The 16,687-nt window shown below is 44.2% G+C and overlaps 1 protein-coding gene across 1 annotated transcript in view; it reads left to right on the forward strand.

The window, feature by feature from the left end:
• Positions 1-8,647, forward strand: part of NIPAL2 (NIPA like domain containing 2) — a 44,632-nt gene extending 35,985 nt beyond the window's left edge. Inside the window, exons 7-11 of the mRNA XM_072327252.1 lie at positions 2,581-2,716; positions 5,046-5,134; positions 6,838-6,901; positions 8,142-8,236; positions 8,553-8,647. Coding sequence (XP_072183353.1) covers positions 2,581-2,716; positions 5,046-5,134; positions 6,838-6,901; positions 8,142-8,236; positions 8,553-8,647 — 479 coding nt within the window. The remainder of the gene's footprint in view (positions 1-2,580; positions 2,717-5,045; positions 5,135-6,837; positions 6,902-8,141; positions 8,237-8,552) is intronic.
• The last annotated feature ends 8,040 nt before the right edge of the window (positions 8,648-16,687 follow it).

Raw genomic sequence — 16,687 nt, forward strand, 5'->3', positions numbered from 1 at the left:
CCAGGAGGCACTCACTGCAGCTTGGTGGCAAGGCTGAAATCAAGCAAATACAACAATTGCAGCTGGTGGCTGCTGAGGTTTTGGTGAGCATGGGCAGCTTCAGGAAAAACGTGTCATTATTTCTGCACTATTAAAAGAGGCACAAACAAACAAATCCTGGCTCATGGGAAATACTGAAATTCAGACAGTTCCCCCAAGCAGGAAATCCAGAAGTGTGGCTGGCTCCAGCTCCTGAAGCTGTCCTGGTACCTGGGAGTCCCTGCACAGCTGCACTGCTTTCTATCTGACATCTCTGCTGGGCACAGCCATGGGACGTGAGGGAGGGCTCACACCCATCCTATGTGTTCCTTGCTCTTGGAGTGGCTGCAGGACAGGCAGGTGAGGAATGGGGTCACCGTGCCCAAAATTCTCAGGGGCAGCTCACAGAAGGGGATTTCTGTCTTACCTAACATCTGCACAGATTCATTCCTGGTGAAGGGTTCACATGGATGTAAATGAAATGTAGAAAGAGAAGGCAGCCTTTGTGTTCCACTGGATGTGGAAGCTACTTCCATTATGAAGAAAACACAGAGGTGATCATGAAATCTGCAAATGTTTTACTTACTGTAAGTCTGCAAGTCCATTTGGAGAGAATTATCTTACCTCATGCATGTACTGGGAGTTATCATAAGTTTGGGGGGAAATATTTCAGATTAAAGTGGGATTTCTGAGTTTCCTGCTCTAACAGCTGGACAGTGGCATCATTTGTCACTCTAGCTTGAAGAAGCTTGGAGCTTCTCTGTCTTTCTCAGAGACAGAGAAACCATTCCCTAGGGGTTTGAAACCTATTCCAGGTCCGTTTGCTAAAAGAGCATTCCACCTTTTCAAACAAAACAAGGCCAAAACAAAAATAACATCATAACCCAAAAAGTGCCACCTTCTTGCTTTTTCTGGTTTGTTAAAATTATAAGAGAAGGAAACGAGCCTTTTATCAGAAACTATTTTGCAGCAGTTTTTACTTAGTTGGACAATTCAGACCACTGGTTTTTACCTGGAAGTGTTCTTTCCAAAACAATAATTCTCCCCGTTGCAACACAAATTATGTGGGCTGCTTGGGGGCTTTGTGTATTTCTGGCTTTTTATCATAAGCCCCAGTGTGGGTCAGGATTCGACCCACCCTGCTCACTGTTACTGCTGTGTTTGGTGAACTACTCCACCTATTTCAATTACAGAGCAGGAAGCAAAGCACTAGGTGCAAAGGTTGCCATTAAAGGAATGAATTCCATGATGGTGAGCAGGATCATCACAAGTGCATACAACTCCTAAACTCCCCCTGAACTTTTGGACTTGCTGTAAGAAAAACGCTTGCAGTCAAAATCTCAGACCCAAATCCATTCTTCTTCCCCCACCTTCCCTCCAAGCCCCTGCTCTGTACTCTTTGCACAGTGCAGCTTGCCTTGCCAATCTGAATTTTGCAGCGACAGGAGGATGAATCAGACACGGAAATCCAACACTCCCAGCTCTGGAACTGGGTGGAACTGGATCCCAGCTGGGGAGCAGCGTTCCTGACAATGAATTACCTCTCTTCAAAGGTCACTGCTGCACCCTGACTCTTCTTACCATTATCAGTTTGAGTTTGTTGTATTTTTTCTTGCAGTCATCACAACCTCCTTGGTTTAGCTTCAACAAAGCAAGAGCGCACTCCAAAAAGAAACCTGAAGTAGCTCTTAGCTCAGCTCTCAGCCCCTTTTCTAGAAGATGTGTGTTGCAAGACTTCTCCAAACTGCTGACACCTATACCAAATCATCACCTGCTGAGACCTTTTTTTTTGGGGGAGGGCATGCACTGATGATTGAATGGGTTAAAAACACACTATTGTTAGATCTTAAGACTCACCTCCCTGACATGTAGTGCAGACCCTGTGCTCACTGCCTGGACCCTGTACACAACCTGTGGGGAGAATTAGGTGCTTGGTGACGTGATCCCACAGATCAGCTCTGACCTGCTCATCTCAGCAGATTAGGGTGAGGGTGAGGGGCTATTTCTGGCTACCGTATCATGTGCAGGCTGCTAGTAGGTGTGCTGACTACTCTGAGCGGAGAAGGAGCCCTCTCATGCTTGCACAATGCAACAAGGGGGCCAGATTAGCAGCTGGGGCTGAATAAAAGATGTCTGGCAGATGTGGAGGCTGTTTGAGCACCTCTGCCCACCGTGGAGGGCATATACTCAGCAGCAGAAATGGATGGGGTCTTTCTTTGAACCCAGCTCAATTTCTGTCTCTCTCTCACACACTGTGTAAGATTTTATTAGTCTGTTCCCTCTGCTACACAGAAAGCAGGGAGACTTTGGACAGATGCGGGGTTGCAGACATCAGTTCTGGAAGACCTGCAAAACGCATCAGTAAAGCACACACAGAGTTAAAGCTCTTTCTGAGCTGAGGTATTAACTTAGCAAATGTTTATAAATCACACCCTTGGCTTTAGGTGCCCAAATTCCACCTCAGTGTCTCTTTAGGCATCAATTCCATGGCACATCTCTCACTGATGCTCTGAGGTCACCACTGTGGGTCCTGCCCTGTTAATCCTTCCCTTTCCCTTTCAGCTTCATTGACTGTCATCGCCGTGAAGGCTGTGGCCAGCATGATAATGCTCTCCGCCAAGGGGAAAATGCAGCTAACTTACCCTGTTTTCTATATCATGCTCATCTTAATGGCAACTTCTTGTGTTTTCCAAGTCAAGTAAGTGAGTTTCTCTGTATCTCCTCACCTTTGTATCTATTTACCTGTCAGTTCTTCTCAGCTCTGACGTGGCCCCTAGATACAAATTTCTCTTCAATGTGGCAAATTCCTGGCAGAACCCTGACAGATGTATGAATTCCCTACAGCTGATAATACTGTTTATTTAGGCTTTATTTCTCAGTTCTAAATTGATTAATTAGGTAGATGCTTCCTCTCACTGTCACCTTAAACAAAGTTTGGCCAAATGTGGTTCTTATTTTGGCACAAGTTTTGAACTCATTACATGACATTTCTTTTCCTGATACTTTTTCTTTATTACCTTCAGAAATCTTCAGTGCTGAATAATCAAATGGCCGCATTTACCCTCATTTTACACCTCTTGTGCCTAGCTCATGCCACTCATCGTACTGAAGAAGAGTTTACCCCCACTTTCTCCCCACTTCTGTTAACATGTGCATGCTGCTCCCTGCTGCCTTGTATGCCTGTGCTGTTTTAGGAAATAGCTTCTGGTGAGTGGGGGACATCAGAGTTTTCCCTGCTGGCCTCTGGCCTGTTAAGTGATTGTTTCATGCTGACTTTGCAGATTGCCAGGGGTGGCAGCCTGGTAAAATATGACTTGCAGCTGAAGAGAGGGTCCCTTCCCTTTATGCTTCAGGTGCTGATAGCATCATTCAGTAATCTCATCTAGACTGCTCCAGTGCTTACTTACAGGATTATTTGCTGGTAGAAGAGCCAATCCAGCTTTGCTGTGGCAGAACATACCATTCCCACGTGGAATCAGAAAGTCCATGTGTTATTGTGCAGTGACTCTCCATGGCTGACTCAGGAACTCCGCCATAACCAATAGTGGAGTGATTTACATCCAGCTTGTCTTCACTGGGGCAACAACTCAGGGCATTAAAAATAGGAAATAGAAGTTTGGTAAATAGGAATCTGCTGAATTAACCTCTCTGTGCCAACACTTTTATTCTTTCTATTTTCTGGGTCAAAATGAAAATGTGCTCATTTTGTTTCCTAGGCTCCTTGACTCTTCATCCTTCCTCTGTTGGAAGCATTTGCTAAAGGAGACAGTGCTGTCAGTTTACTTTTTTCATTCTCAGTTTCTTCTCTTATTTTATTTGACTGTTATGTCAGCTCACAACAACAACCTGGGCTGCTGCATCCTCGTGGACTCAGTGCTGGGCTCAGTATCACTACTTTAGTCCTTGTGACCAAGCTTGTTGCAAGTGGGAGAAAATAATGAGGTGTTTTCAATGACTTCAAAATCCTGACTATCCTGTGGATATGTAGGATTTCTTTATTTTTAAAGCACCATGGAGACTGTTCAACAGTTGCTAAAATAACCATGCAATTACTTTAATGGCTAAAACAGATCCAAGCTTGGATTTTTACTGTTCACATATATTGTACCACTGAAACATTTAAGTGTGGTTCTTTTTATAGGTTTTGAATACACTCTACAGTCTTCTGATTTTTCTCTTTCAGTTTGAAATGCACCATTCCCATAACAGACTATCGGTGCATCCAAGAGCTCATGCTCATGATTCATCACCTTGTGGGGAAATGTTGATGGTTTTGGTCTCCTTACAAGTGGGTTAGTGCTTGGCCTTCTTCGCTTGCTGATGCAGAATGTGTGGGCTGCTCCACGGTCGGTGTCTCAGTGCTGCAGGTTTGTCTGCTATTCACACTCATGTGCCTGCAAGTTCTTGCTGACTATTTTGATGAGGGTTTGGGTTGCCCTTCTGAGAAGAACAGGAGAGAGTTTCCAACCCAAGGAGCACAGGCCTGGAGCCACTTTCCTGCACTTTCCCAGTGGATCTGAGTGTATCTGGGTGCGATCGCATGGCGTGATAAACATGCAAATGCATGCTTTAGCCAAGTTGGACTGAGCAACAGTTCTATGAGGACTTGCATATGTATGTCCGTGCTGGAAATATATCCTTACCCAACTTTCTTAAATTAGAGCAACTTGTCCCTGGCAGCACTTCTTCCAAGAGCTGCGGCACACCATGGCCATCAATATCCTACCATTCCTCCCTTATCTGTGGCAGGCAGTTTTTCCAGGAGTGCTTCAAAGGACTCTCCAATGGCAGTCTGTGGCCAGAAGAATCCATTCCAACTTTCTTGCTTTGCTCTTTTTGTTGTTGTTTGTTTGTACTCCGCAAAGTCAAAACTGGTAAGTAAATTCAATACACATACCCATCTGTCAAGGACTGTTTGCTATAGTGGTAAGAAATGGTCACAATAAACTGACAGAAGCCAGCTTAACCTTACTTAAAGTGTAATGAAGTTCCTGTAGCCAAGTGGTGCAATAACACTTGTTTTCCAGGTTCTTAAATCAAGCAATGCCCCTATATGAAGCAAGAACAGTTGTGCCTATTAACTTTGTGTTCTGCACCACAAGCGCCATCATTTCAGGTTGGTTTCTGACCCCCGGTCTGTACAGAATGGTTTACTAAGCACTGAGTTTTCAGACGTTACTGTCTTTAGAAGGGACCACAAACCAGTCACGTTTGTCTCCACAAAAAGTTTTTCCTAAGTGACAGGTGTTTATGCTCTGAAAAATGAGCCGGTTCACAACTTTCAAAGCAAAATAAAAATTACCGAATTCTGGCACTTCCAGAATTGATTTGTACAGTTTGCTGTGCCTTACTGGCTCACTAGAATTACCTGCATTCATCTTAGCTGCATCTTGACATTCAGCAAATGCATTTCCCATGTGCACACCAACCTCCCCGTATCTGAGCTGGTAGAGTAATTTTAACAGCCTGGCAAACTGCTCAAATGACAACCAGCTGTGCTTCATAGTAGTTAGTGTATATTCAGTTTCAGAAGGTGGAATTCTAGGTTAAGTGAAGGAAATAAAATGACTCCAAAGACCTTTTAAGCATTTAGCATTTTATTCTGGGTGAGAACTCTGAACTCGGTGTTGTTAAAGAGGAACTTCAGATCTTGGAAATGGTGTAGAGTGGAAGAACATGAGCAGGGAGGACAACTAAGACGCTGCATCAGCAATGAGCCAAAATGATCGTGTTGTTATAACATTTATGACTCATTTTAACACACACCGGGGGCTTTCCTGTCATTGCTGTGCAGGAGTTTCTCATGCAGAGCTGCCATTAATGAGAAGGGGAGTTAGCTTCGTGCACAGATTGCCTCGGCACCTGCATTAGGAGGCCTTCAGTTTGTGACTGAGACTTTTGCCAAAAGAGGGTTGCATTCTTGCAGCCATATGGGGAAATTGGCCTTGTGCCTCCATAAGAGATCAAGTACCTATTCAGGAATGGCTTAATGGCTTTGAGACTGGATACATATGCATTTGCATCAGGTTAGTTATACCAGTGTAGGACTTAGAGAACAAGCTCTGCTGAATCTTGCTGGGATACTGGTGGAAGATACCTCCTCTTGTGATTTCCCCATCCCAAGCCGCAGCCTTTGAAGATACAGTCACACTTCAGTGGCTCTGGTTCACACTATGGTGTTTCTAAGCAAAACTATGCTCATCAGTGGTTTAAAGCAAATACACTTGGCTGTGCATTAGGGCAGCTGAGCTCCAGATACACATCTGGCTCTGTCATCTCCACTGCAGAGGTGCTAATTCCTGTTTGAGGGGTGCCCAGAAAGAGTTAGTGATCCCTTCAGCCAGAAAGATTAGGCAAACTTGGCTGCTGGAGCCCTTAACTTGGTGCAAACACCAGGGACACAGCTAGTTATCAAAAACCTGTTCCCAGTTGGAGTTAATGTGTCCACACAGTTGGAGTGGCTTAATTAAATCCATCAGGAACCTGCTAGCTGTATGCCCATGAGTTTGACTTTGAGTTTGACCTGCACAAAAACTGTTGCTGACAATGCAAAAAATACCTGCATCTGTGCAGTAACTAACACAGCACATGCTCCAGCCTGATAGACTAAATCTTCTCCAGTCTCTTGCAGTATCTTGAGAAAGACTTGATAATGGCATACGGGTATATAATACGAACCCACCACAATGTGTATTAATACCATATTTGGGATTTTTTTTCTCCACTTGAGCATGACATCGCTCCTGACCCTCCCAGCTGTAATTCATATCACTTGGAATTCAGTCAAGATCTGCAATTCTTGTTTCTGTCACATTCCAGGGGTCATATTTTATCAGGAATTCCAAAGTGCAGCTTTCCTGAGTGTGTTCATGTTTCTGTTCGGGTAAGTGTATCAGCCTGCAATCTGCACAAACGCTTGTACTGCAAGAGCATTGCCGCATGGAACTTCTTTTCTCAGTAAGAAGAAGCCTGTCTTGTTACTAAAGTATTATGGAATAGTAGGATGAAAAGACATTAAAGGAAAGACTTAATATCTGTGCTATGTGAGTTTGGAGGCCTGGTTTTGAATCCAAATATGTAAAAATGTGAGATACTTATGAACTACTACCATGACAAGATGAAAAGTTAGCAACAAGTGTTCCTCCACTGCTTTCCACCAAAGATGTTGTAAGGCTGCTTGTACCTATGTGAGAAATCTCCCATGGAATGTTCCACCTGCATGTCCAGCTGCCCTTTGAAGCCATTAGATGTGGGCATTTAGAGGAGTTGCTTGCCTACAAGGTTCTTCCTGTGCCAAGGAAGCATGCTAATTAGTTGTTAAAATACATGTTTGAAAAAGGCCCTTAGTGTTGAGAGCCAGAAATAAAATGACTACCAGCACAGCAATAGCTCAGGGGAGAGAGGTGAACATTAATTAAGGATGGGCATGAGATGGTTAAAAGCACCTCCCAGAACTGCGGGACCATCTTGTCCTCTTGCTGTCAGACAGCTGGGCCGATGAGTGCAGACATCTTCATCCCCTGCAGTCAGACTGCAGAAGATGCCCAGAACTGCAGTGTTGCATGACTATGGGAAAAGTGAAAGAAAATGGAGATGAGTAAATCCACCCATGGATTTGGCAGGCAGGAGGTAGCGGTTGTGTGTCCAACACGGAGTAGATAGGAGATTTGTCCAAGCGTAGCGGTTTCTCATTGCTCCTGGCTTACAGCTCGCCCCTGAGACACGCAGTCAAGTGAGAAAAACAACAGAGATGTTGATTGTCTGCAACAAGCCCGAGTTGTTGATGAAATCGCAGATGCTGCAGTGCTAGCTGAGGTGGTGTGTGAAGATTTGCTCAGGAATCTAAAGGTTGCGGTCTCACGCTCACAGGTATTTGATTAGGTATACATTACTGAAAGCATCATTTTAATACAAAGCCCTTGGAAGCAATTGTAAAGCTCCAGGAGGCACGAACTACTCTGACAGGAGCCCAAGATGAAGGTTCAGAGCTGGCAGCAGCAAAAGGTTCTTTAAAAACAGAGCAGCTTGTGTTTGTAAATCCTTGAACAAAAACATGGGTAAAAGTTCTCATCTCAGTCGCAGTGAACTGTTTCTAATAGTATGATGCCGCTGTTATTTTGCAGGTGTCTCCTGTCTTTCCTCAGTGTATTTGTAATTGCAGTAAATAAAAAAGAGGAGCGTTTACAAGTTCCTTACATTGACTGTGGATGTATTCCTGGTAAGTAGGACTTTTTTTTCCCCTGTCTGTTTAAAAATGAGATATCAGATAATGGAATGACCTAGGAGAGTTGAGTCAGAAATGTGCTCTAGTCGTATTTAATAAATATACTGTTCCCTTAATTTATATTCCTGTTCCCAACAGATTTTTCAAATAATTTTTCAGAGTTTTTCCAAGCTATTGTTACAACCGGTCAAATGAAAACAATGATTACTGGAGCAAGGAATGTTCAAATGATGGATTGGTTGGGGGATTTGTTTTATTAAAATTCTTCACGGAGTTGTTGTTTTTCCCTTCTCTCACCCCATTTCCTTAGGACAAAAATTGACAGGCAAAATACAACCAGATTCTTACGGTTCATGCTATGGCACTTTGAATAATAAAGATGACTCGGGGAAAAGTCAAAGCTGAAAGAAGAAGGCACCTTACGTTCCGCTTAACGAGAGGAATGCCACTGGAACAAGAATCCGCAACACCTTTTCATTGGACGTACTCACCTAGACATTGAGTTCCTGCACGTTGATGAGTCATACGTTATTTAATGCTGCTTAGTTTATCCCCTGGCTGTCCCAAATGTGTTTTAAAGATAAAGGAAGCCTTAAGAAAAACTCAATGACCATTAATGAAACGGAATGTTCTCGAAGTATAAATGCCTCTTAGTAAAATGAGTAGGGATATTTTTAGATTTTTAATTGCCTGGAAATGCAAATAGGCACATGACAGGATTTTTAAAACTTGTTTTTGAAAACCTCCAGATGTGCGTAGATGCTTAAGGACAAAGATGGGAAATGAAGAGGAGTTATGTGAGAGACTTCAAAATATTCTGCTGTATATCTGCTGCCTTTAAAAATCTGATCCTGCTTGCTCAAGAATCAAAACTGCTGGCATATATGGAGTATGCATAAACCTGTATACATGTTTTTACTATGTTCAGAAGGAAAATCCTGATTATCTTTCTCTATCAGACTAATTCTCTTATCTTCAAAGGACATAAGCACTTAACTAAGATGGCGGGAAGAGAAGAGCATTTGTCATAAACCTTGGTGCACATGCATGTATTTGCAAGCTACCCAGATGAAGTGGAACTGGGCAATCGTGTGGCATTTTATGTCCTTCCCATGTCTTGCGTACTGGGCTGGACTGTCCATATTTTAAATTAGTCTGGTCTAGGCTGAGGCTTAGCCACTGTTTTTAGGAAAATAGGGTTTTAATGAAGGAAGTGCAAAGAGAAAATTAGGGACCAAGGTCTCATCTCTTGATGTGTATTTCAACACCCTGAAAAATCTCTGTACGATAGCTTGAGTGATAAAAATATGGATAAAATATTGGGAACTACTAACCAGGGAGGAAAGGGTGGTGAGACCCTGGCACAGCTGCCCAGAGAAGCTGTGGATGCCCCTTCCCTAAGGTACTCAAGGCCAGGTTGGATGGGGCCCTGGGCAGCCTGAGCTGGGAGGTGGCAGCCCTGCCCATGGCAGGGGGTTGGAACTGGGTGGACTTTAAAGTCCCTTCCAACCTATATCATTCTATGGTTATATGGTATTGCAGAAATGCTCCTAAAATAGAAATTAAAGCAAATCCTGCACCTTCACTACACCCATGGCAATCCTGCATGAGGAAAGCTTGTAAAACATGGGGTCACTGGAGTCATGACAGCAGCACAGATTTTCCTTTGTTAAATAGTAGTTTCTCTACATTTATTTGAAGGGCTGATAGCAACAGGGAACCACAGCAGTGCTCAGGTCTTGCAGTGTCCCCCCAGTCCCAGCCTCTTGGAAAGAAAACTGTTGCTGGGCATTAATGGTGTGCCCATCCATTCTGCTGGTATATCTGGCCTGTCCTAGCTGACACTGCGATGCTCACACACCTCCTCTGAGAAAGAAAGTGCTCTTGAAAAGCATTCAGTAATAGCCTTCACATCTTGGACAAGATACTTCTTTTGGGATTGGATTAATCTGCTGTAATGAATATAGGCCGTAGGCTGAGCAGATTTTGTTTCATTGGGATACGATGAAATGAGATCTCCCTTTTTCTTTTCCCAAGTAATTGTTTATTTCATTCTAAAATAGGTAAAGCCAAAGATCCATGAGATGGTTTCACTTCAAACAAAGTGCTCACAGCTCTGTAGATTTTCCTATACAGCAATGTCCCAGCTGTGAAATTTGCAGAGCTGTTTTTTACCGTGGATCTTTTCCATCTGGCACAGGACAGGGCTCAGTGTCAAGCAGTGCACCTTGCTTGTACCAGCTGCCTTCCTGCAGCCTTCCTTTACCCTCTCATAGCTTGAGTTCAAGTTTCTAAAGTTAAGAAACAAAAGGTACCAGATTCTGTATGCTTTCTGCAGGGAATAAGGGCGTATCTCTGTGCCTCTTATGCCCCTAGCCTCTTGTATGTCAAATGTAAGTAACTTTCTGATTCTCAAGTGAGAACATGTGCTAAAGATGTAAATAGGAGGCCTATAGTTTTTCATTCTATGACCTGAGACGTAAAGTGGGACATGATTTATTTTTGCTTCTTGTTAAAATTACTGGCCTTGGGCATCTCTCTGAAATGTGCCTCTGTGATTCAGGAGGGCTGAAAGAGGGATAAAGGAGGGATGAATCACATACGTGATTCAGGAGGGGTGAAGAAGATTTCCAAGCACAAAGTGGAATGTACAAACCCATAGCAAAAGTTATAACTGATTATTAATTTTTGGATTTCTTCTCAAATATCATATCTTTCCTTCATGTGGGTTTATGCAAAACTGTAAGGGTTAAAAATGTTTTCTGTAAGCTTGAATGTAATTAAAATTAATTCATAGAGGAAAATTTTGGCAAGAATTATGTGTAGTTAAAACTTGTGATTAGACATGATTTTGGAAATGCGAACATATTCCAGCAAATTAACATATCACAGGGTCAGAGAAACATGGTGATGATAATTTATTACTGCTCTGCAAAGAAAGGGACGTGATTTGTTTCAAGAATCATTTTCTAATCAGTGCTGCTTTCACAGTGGTCAGGCTGCCCAGGGAGGTGGTGGAGTCACCGTCACTGGAGGTGTTAAGAGACACGTGGATGTCACACTGAGGGATGTGGTTAGTGGGCACAGTGGGGGCATTCAAGGCCAGGCTGGATGTGGCTCTGGGCAGCCTGGTCTGGTGGTTGGCAGTCCTGCACATGGTGGGGGGCTGAAAATGGATGATCACTGTGGTCCTTTTCAACCCAGGCCATCCTATGATTCTATGACTCTATGATTCTATGGATGGGCAGATGGTTGGACTAGGTGAGCTTAGTGGTCTTTTTCAACCTGAATGATTCTGTGATTTTGTGATTTGCTTTGTGATGTTTAGGTGACAAGTAGCACAGAAATGCTTACTGAAAAAGAGTTGATTTTATTTTATTTTTTCACTGAAACACATAAAAAAGCTCCTGAAACACTTCTCTTTACCAGTGAGTTATTTTCTTGCAATGTTTTTTCCTGACATCAAATACATGTGCCAGATACAAAATGTGAAACTTGCACCTGCAGACTGAACTTTCTTGAGCAGATGCTCCACAGGATTTGAGGAAATAAAACTGAAGGGAGTCACAGAGGACTGTCTGCATCTCACGTGGTCCCTGTTGGCTCCAGGCTGGGATTTCTGACAGACCAGAACCAGCAGGACTCACTCAGTGCTTCTTACAATACTGGTCAGCTGCAGTAAAAGATGAAGTATTAACTGGCCATGGTCCTGGAAATGGGAACTCTGGGGTAGAGCTAGGCAGTTTGGTTTTTGCCACAAAAAAATATCAGGATGTATTTCAATTATTGAATAATAATAATCATCATCATTATCGTCATCATCATCTTGGACTGGATTCCTACATCTGCCAATGGTAGGAGTCTGGCATTCACCTGTGAGGCTTGGTGCCAGCTCCTCACTAACCTGGCAGCTCCTGGTGGCATGTAAGGGCTCTGGTCAACTAAAACCAAAGAAAGAAGATCAGACTTCTTAGCTTGAGCTTCTTTGCTTCGAAGCTGTGGCGATGATGCAAAACCCTGGGCCAGACTCATTAGGCCATGGATAGTGAGCACTGTGGGGCTGACGTAGGCAGCTCATGGCATATGGAGAGCCCTGAAGGCAGTGAGGAGCAGGGATACCTGCACCACTTGGCATAAGGGCTGCTTTTTTCTCTCCAGTCACCATTTGCTATAAGGTGCATGAACAGTGCTAGAAGGATGGACAGGGACCAAATGTCCCTACTTCTGACCTCAAAATGGTCTTCCCTTGCAATCTCTACTCCCAACCCACTTGCAGAGTCTTTGGTTGCTTGTAGAGAAAACTGTTAAGAGGGGGGTGCAGATGATTAAACGGAACTGTCTTTCAGTTTGGCCTTTGTTTTTATCCTTTGAGACATGACCTTTTCTAGTTTAGTTATTTTTTTTGTTTGTTTGTTTATTCCTCTTGGAGAAATCAGATGGGCTGCGTTAGCAGCTGGCCCAAAGGAGATAAAGGCTAATTACCATAATTATTATTGGAGGGCCAAGTTGGATGTTGTACAGCATGGGGTTTCTTGAGGAGAAAAAGGCAGGGAAAAGCTCAGCTCTCTGGATTGGCAGAAGTTTGAGAAATCCTGTGTTTGCAGTTTCTGGGTTCTTACACAGAATTAGAATCATCAGTGAATAAACGGTGATACTAGGTATTATTGAATGTGGATTCTTGTCCCCTTGTCACGTCTGAAGCTGTTCGGAGGACGTGACTGATCTGGCTTCTTAGGCTGTGCATAAACGTATTTTTGAAGCATACTGAGCCAGTCTATGGACTCTGGCCTCCTTGAGCATCCTACTGATGCCTCTTTGGTGTGCACTTCATGCAGAGCAGTTGTGAAATCAGACTTTGTTGTGTGTGTACCACAGGCTTACTCCAAAAAGATACCAGTACTGCAGCACATCTCCCTTAACCTAAGGAGAGTTTCTGTCTATCAGGGAGTTGCAAAAAAACTACAAACTTAGATAATGTTCTCTTTAATTCTTGGTTGCCACCAGCATTAGCAAAGCCACTTTTGGGTATGCACAAGAGCAGAACTATTGTCACCTGAGGAACTTCCAGTCTCAACAGATGAGACCCTGAATAAAGAGTCAGAGGGCTACTCAGTAGGTTTCTTATTTAACCTACATCCCAGTTTTGCTGTTATAGTTAACTCAAGCCTTTCAGGGGAAAAGTGCACTTAGTAATATAAATTCTGCAGAAGCATTTTGATTGCCGGCAGATGTGACCATTGGTGGTGGCAGGAAGCTTTGCACAAACACAGGGGAATGGGATCCGAAGACTGGCAAGCTGCACTGGGCTCCTGGACAACTGGCCACAGTGCCAACAGGGCAATGCTGGCAGTTCTCAGAGCAGCGCTGCTGTAGAAGAGCGATTAGACAGGTGGCTTCAACACCGACTGTTCAACCTGAAGTCAATGTATCACTGCAGCTGGCGGCACTAATACCTTAAACATGAAAGTGGCCTGTGGTTGCTGATGAAGGAGCCAATTTCTGTATTTTGCTAGGTCACATTGGGGAAAATGGAAATGATTGATTTAAGCTTCCAGCACAAATATGCACTTGCCAGCTCTCCAGTTTGGAGATTTCTACTCTTGGAATAGGCATTGCCTTGCCTAGATGAAATCTTTGGAGCCTGCTGCCAGGTCTTTTGCCAGAATCATTAAATGGGTTGAAAGAGCAGCACCGTCATTCGTCTTCTGTTTGATAGCTAGTGGGCATACGTCCAGAGCAGCATTAACACAGGATCAGGACTTTTCTCTGTGTTTAAAAAAATGACAGTGTTTTTCTTGAGCTTCAATAGCATGTGCACAGGCCTGGGGCCTCATGTTGTCAAATGCACTCTGGTACACTCAGCCAGCAGCAAGGGAGAGAGCCTGCATGGCACAGAGGCAGCTCGTTAGGTAGTCCTCGCCTGTCACTGGAGATTACTGCCAGTAATGCATCACATGACAACGCACTGCAACACCAAAGTACTTCTGTGCTGTTTTCCAAGAACAACTGTTCTGTGTTTTACAAGGGAAAGGAGATGAGGAATATTATTTCACATTACTAAACATCACAGTTACTCATGTGTTTATTTTTTCCAAACAATATCTAACAGCTAATTAATGAGCCTGTCCTGGAAACACCGCCTGGGTTCCGGGAGCACGGATGAAGTTGGGTTGCAGATAGGAGAAAGCAGCTTGTTGTCACCTTACCTGGCCTTCTGCCTGCTCCAGGCACTGCTGTGCAAGGCCTGTGGCCCATGTGCAGGAGAAGGCACTCTATCCTCTTCTGCAAGTCAAATAAGAGGATGCACCGCCGCCATTAGCAAGAGTACTAGCAGTGAGTCATTGCTTTTGAATTGTGCCTTATGTCTATTTTAAAGTGTCTGGATTTAGCTTGCAGCTATTTGTCTTTTACCAGTGATTTAAAGCACTTGGTGAGTCCCTCTAGTAAAATACAGTAAGATGACTTGGGCTTTTTGCCGAGCCAAACAGACGGACCTTTTAAGTCTCTCACCATCAGACATTTTTGTCAGCCTCAAATTGCTTTCTGTGGTTGTCTTCTGCTCTATCTCCATTTTTCCAGAGTCTAAAATTGGCTTAATGAGTGCCAAATATGGTGTAGAAATCAGATCCTAGCACCACTGACAAAGTAACACGGAGCTGGGCTGGAGCCAGAATGCAGTGGTTGGGGTGCCTGGCTTCCTCTCTTCTCCAAAGCTGAGTCTGGCCCAGCTGCCATCTCTCCCAAGATGTGCCTGGGTTTTTTTGCACTATAATTTAACAGCGGCTGTTGTGCACTCGCAGAGATGCAGCAGTCTAGATAATTCTCAGCAACTTGACTTCTGAGTCATCCTTGAGATTGGTGGTAGTCCAAAGAGGTGTCCAGGAGGCTAAGAACAGCTGGAAACCCTGAAACTGAGTGGCCCAGGGATGGACAGGGGAGCAGTGGCACTGTGCATTAGAACTGTGGAATCACAGAAAAGTTTCATTTGGAAGGGACTCTTGAAAATTACCCGGTCCTGCCATGGGAAGGGCTGTCTTTTGCCAGATCAGGTTGTCCAATTATCAATGCTTCCATGGATGGGGCAGCCACAGCTTCTCTGGGCAAACTGCTCCAGCGCTTCACCACTCTCATTGTAAACAGCAGCAGCAGGAAGCAACCTCACACAGCTGCCCTTTTTCCAGTGCCAGAGCAGCTTGAGCTCAGCCCAGATTTGAGAGAAGTATGATTTTTTAGCAGCCATTTGAGGTGCAGTAAGTAAACAGAATCATAAGGATAACAGAATCACTTGAGTTGGAAGGGACCCTTAGAAGTCATCTAGTCCAAATTCCCTGCAGTGAACAGAGACACCAGCTAGATCAGGTTGCTCAGAGCTCCATCCTCCCTGTCTCCAGGGAGGGGCATCCACCATCTCCGGGCAACCTGTGCCAGTGCTTAACTACTCTTATTGTTAAAAACAAACAAACAAACAAACAAAAAAAACCCTTTTCATTGAAACCATTTCCCCCCTTTTCTGTTACAACAGATACTGTTAAATAATCTGTCCCCTTCTTTCTTACATCCCCCCTTCAGATACTGAAAGGCTGCTATCAGGTCTACCCAAATCCTTCTCGAATCTGAACAGCCTCAGCTCTCTCAACCTGTCCTAATAGGTTCCCTCCATAGGTACCTCCCCTATGAGGACAGGCTGAGGGAATTGGGTTTGTTCAGCCTGGAGAAGAGAAGGTTGCGGGGCGACCTCATTGCAGCCTTTCAATACCTGAAGGGAACTTACTCCCAGGAGGGGAGTAAACTCTTCGAAAGGGCTGATAATAGCAGGACTAGGGGAAATGGTTTTAAGTTATAAGAGGGAAGATTTAGGTTGGATGTTAGGGGGAAGTTCTTTACTAGGAGAGTGGTTAGGTCCTGGAACAGGCTGCCCAGGGAGGTTGTGGATGCCCCGTCCTTGGAGGTGTTCAAGACCAGGTTGGACAGGGCTCTGGGCAACCTGATCTAGTAAAGGCGTATGTTTGGTGGCCCTGCTAGGCAGGGGGGTTGGAACTACATGATCCTTGAGGTCCCTTCCAACCCAGGTCATTCTGTGATTCTGTGATACTGTGATTCTGTAATAGGGAAAGTGTTCACTTCCTTGCATCATTTTTGTGGCCCTCCCTGGATGCGCTCCAACAGGTCCACATCTCTCCTGTACTGAGGACTCCACATCTGGATGCAATACTCAGGTGATGTCCCACCAGTGCAGAACAGAGGGGCAGGATCACCTCTCTCACCCTGCTGGCCACACTTCTTTTGACACAGCCCAGGATATGGTTGTCTTTCTGGGCTGCAAGGAAGGTTTTCTATGTGGAGACAGCCTGTCCAAAAGATTGCTCTTGCCTCAAGATTGATGACAGCTCACCAGAGAATGAGTGCTTTAATTTGTGATACATAGCAAAAAGGTTCCTGCTCCCT

Source organism: Excalfactoria chinensis, chromosome 2, assembly GCF_039878825.1.
Source record: "Excalfactoria chinensis isolate bCotChi1 chromosome 2, bCotChi1.hap2, whole genome shotgun sequence".
NCBI classification, from domain to species: Eukaryota; Metazoa; Chordata; class Aves; order Galliformes; family Phasianidae; genus Excalfactoria; species Excalfactoria chinensis.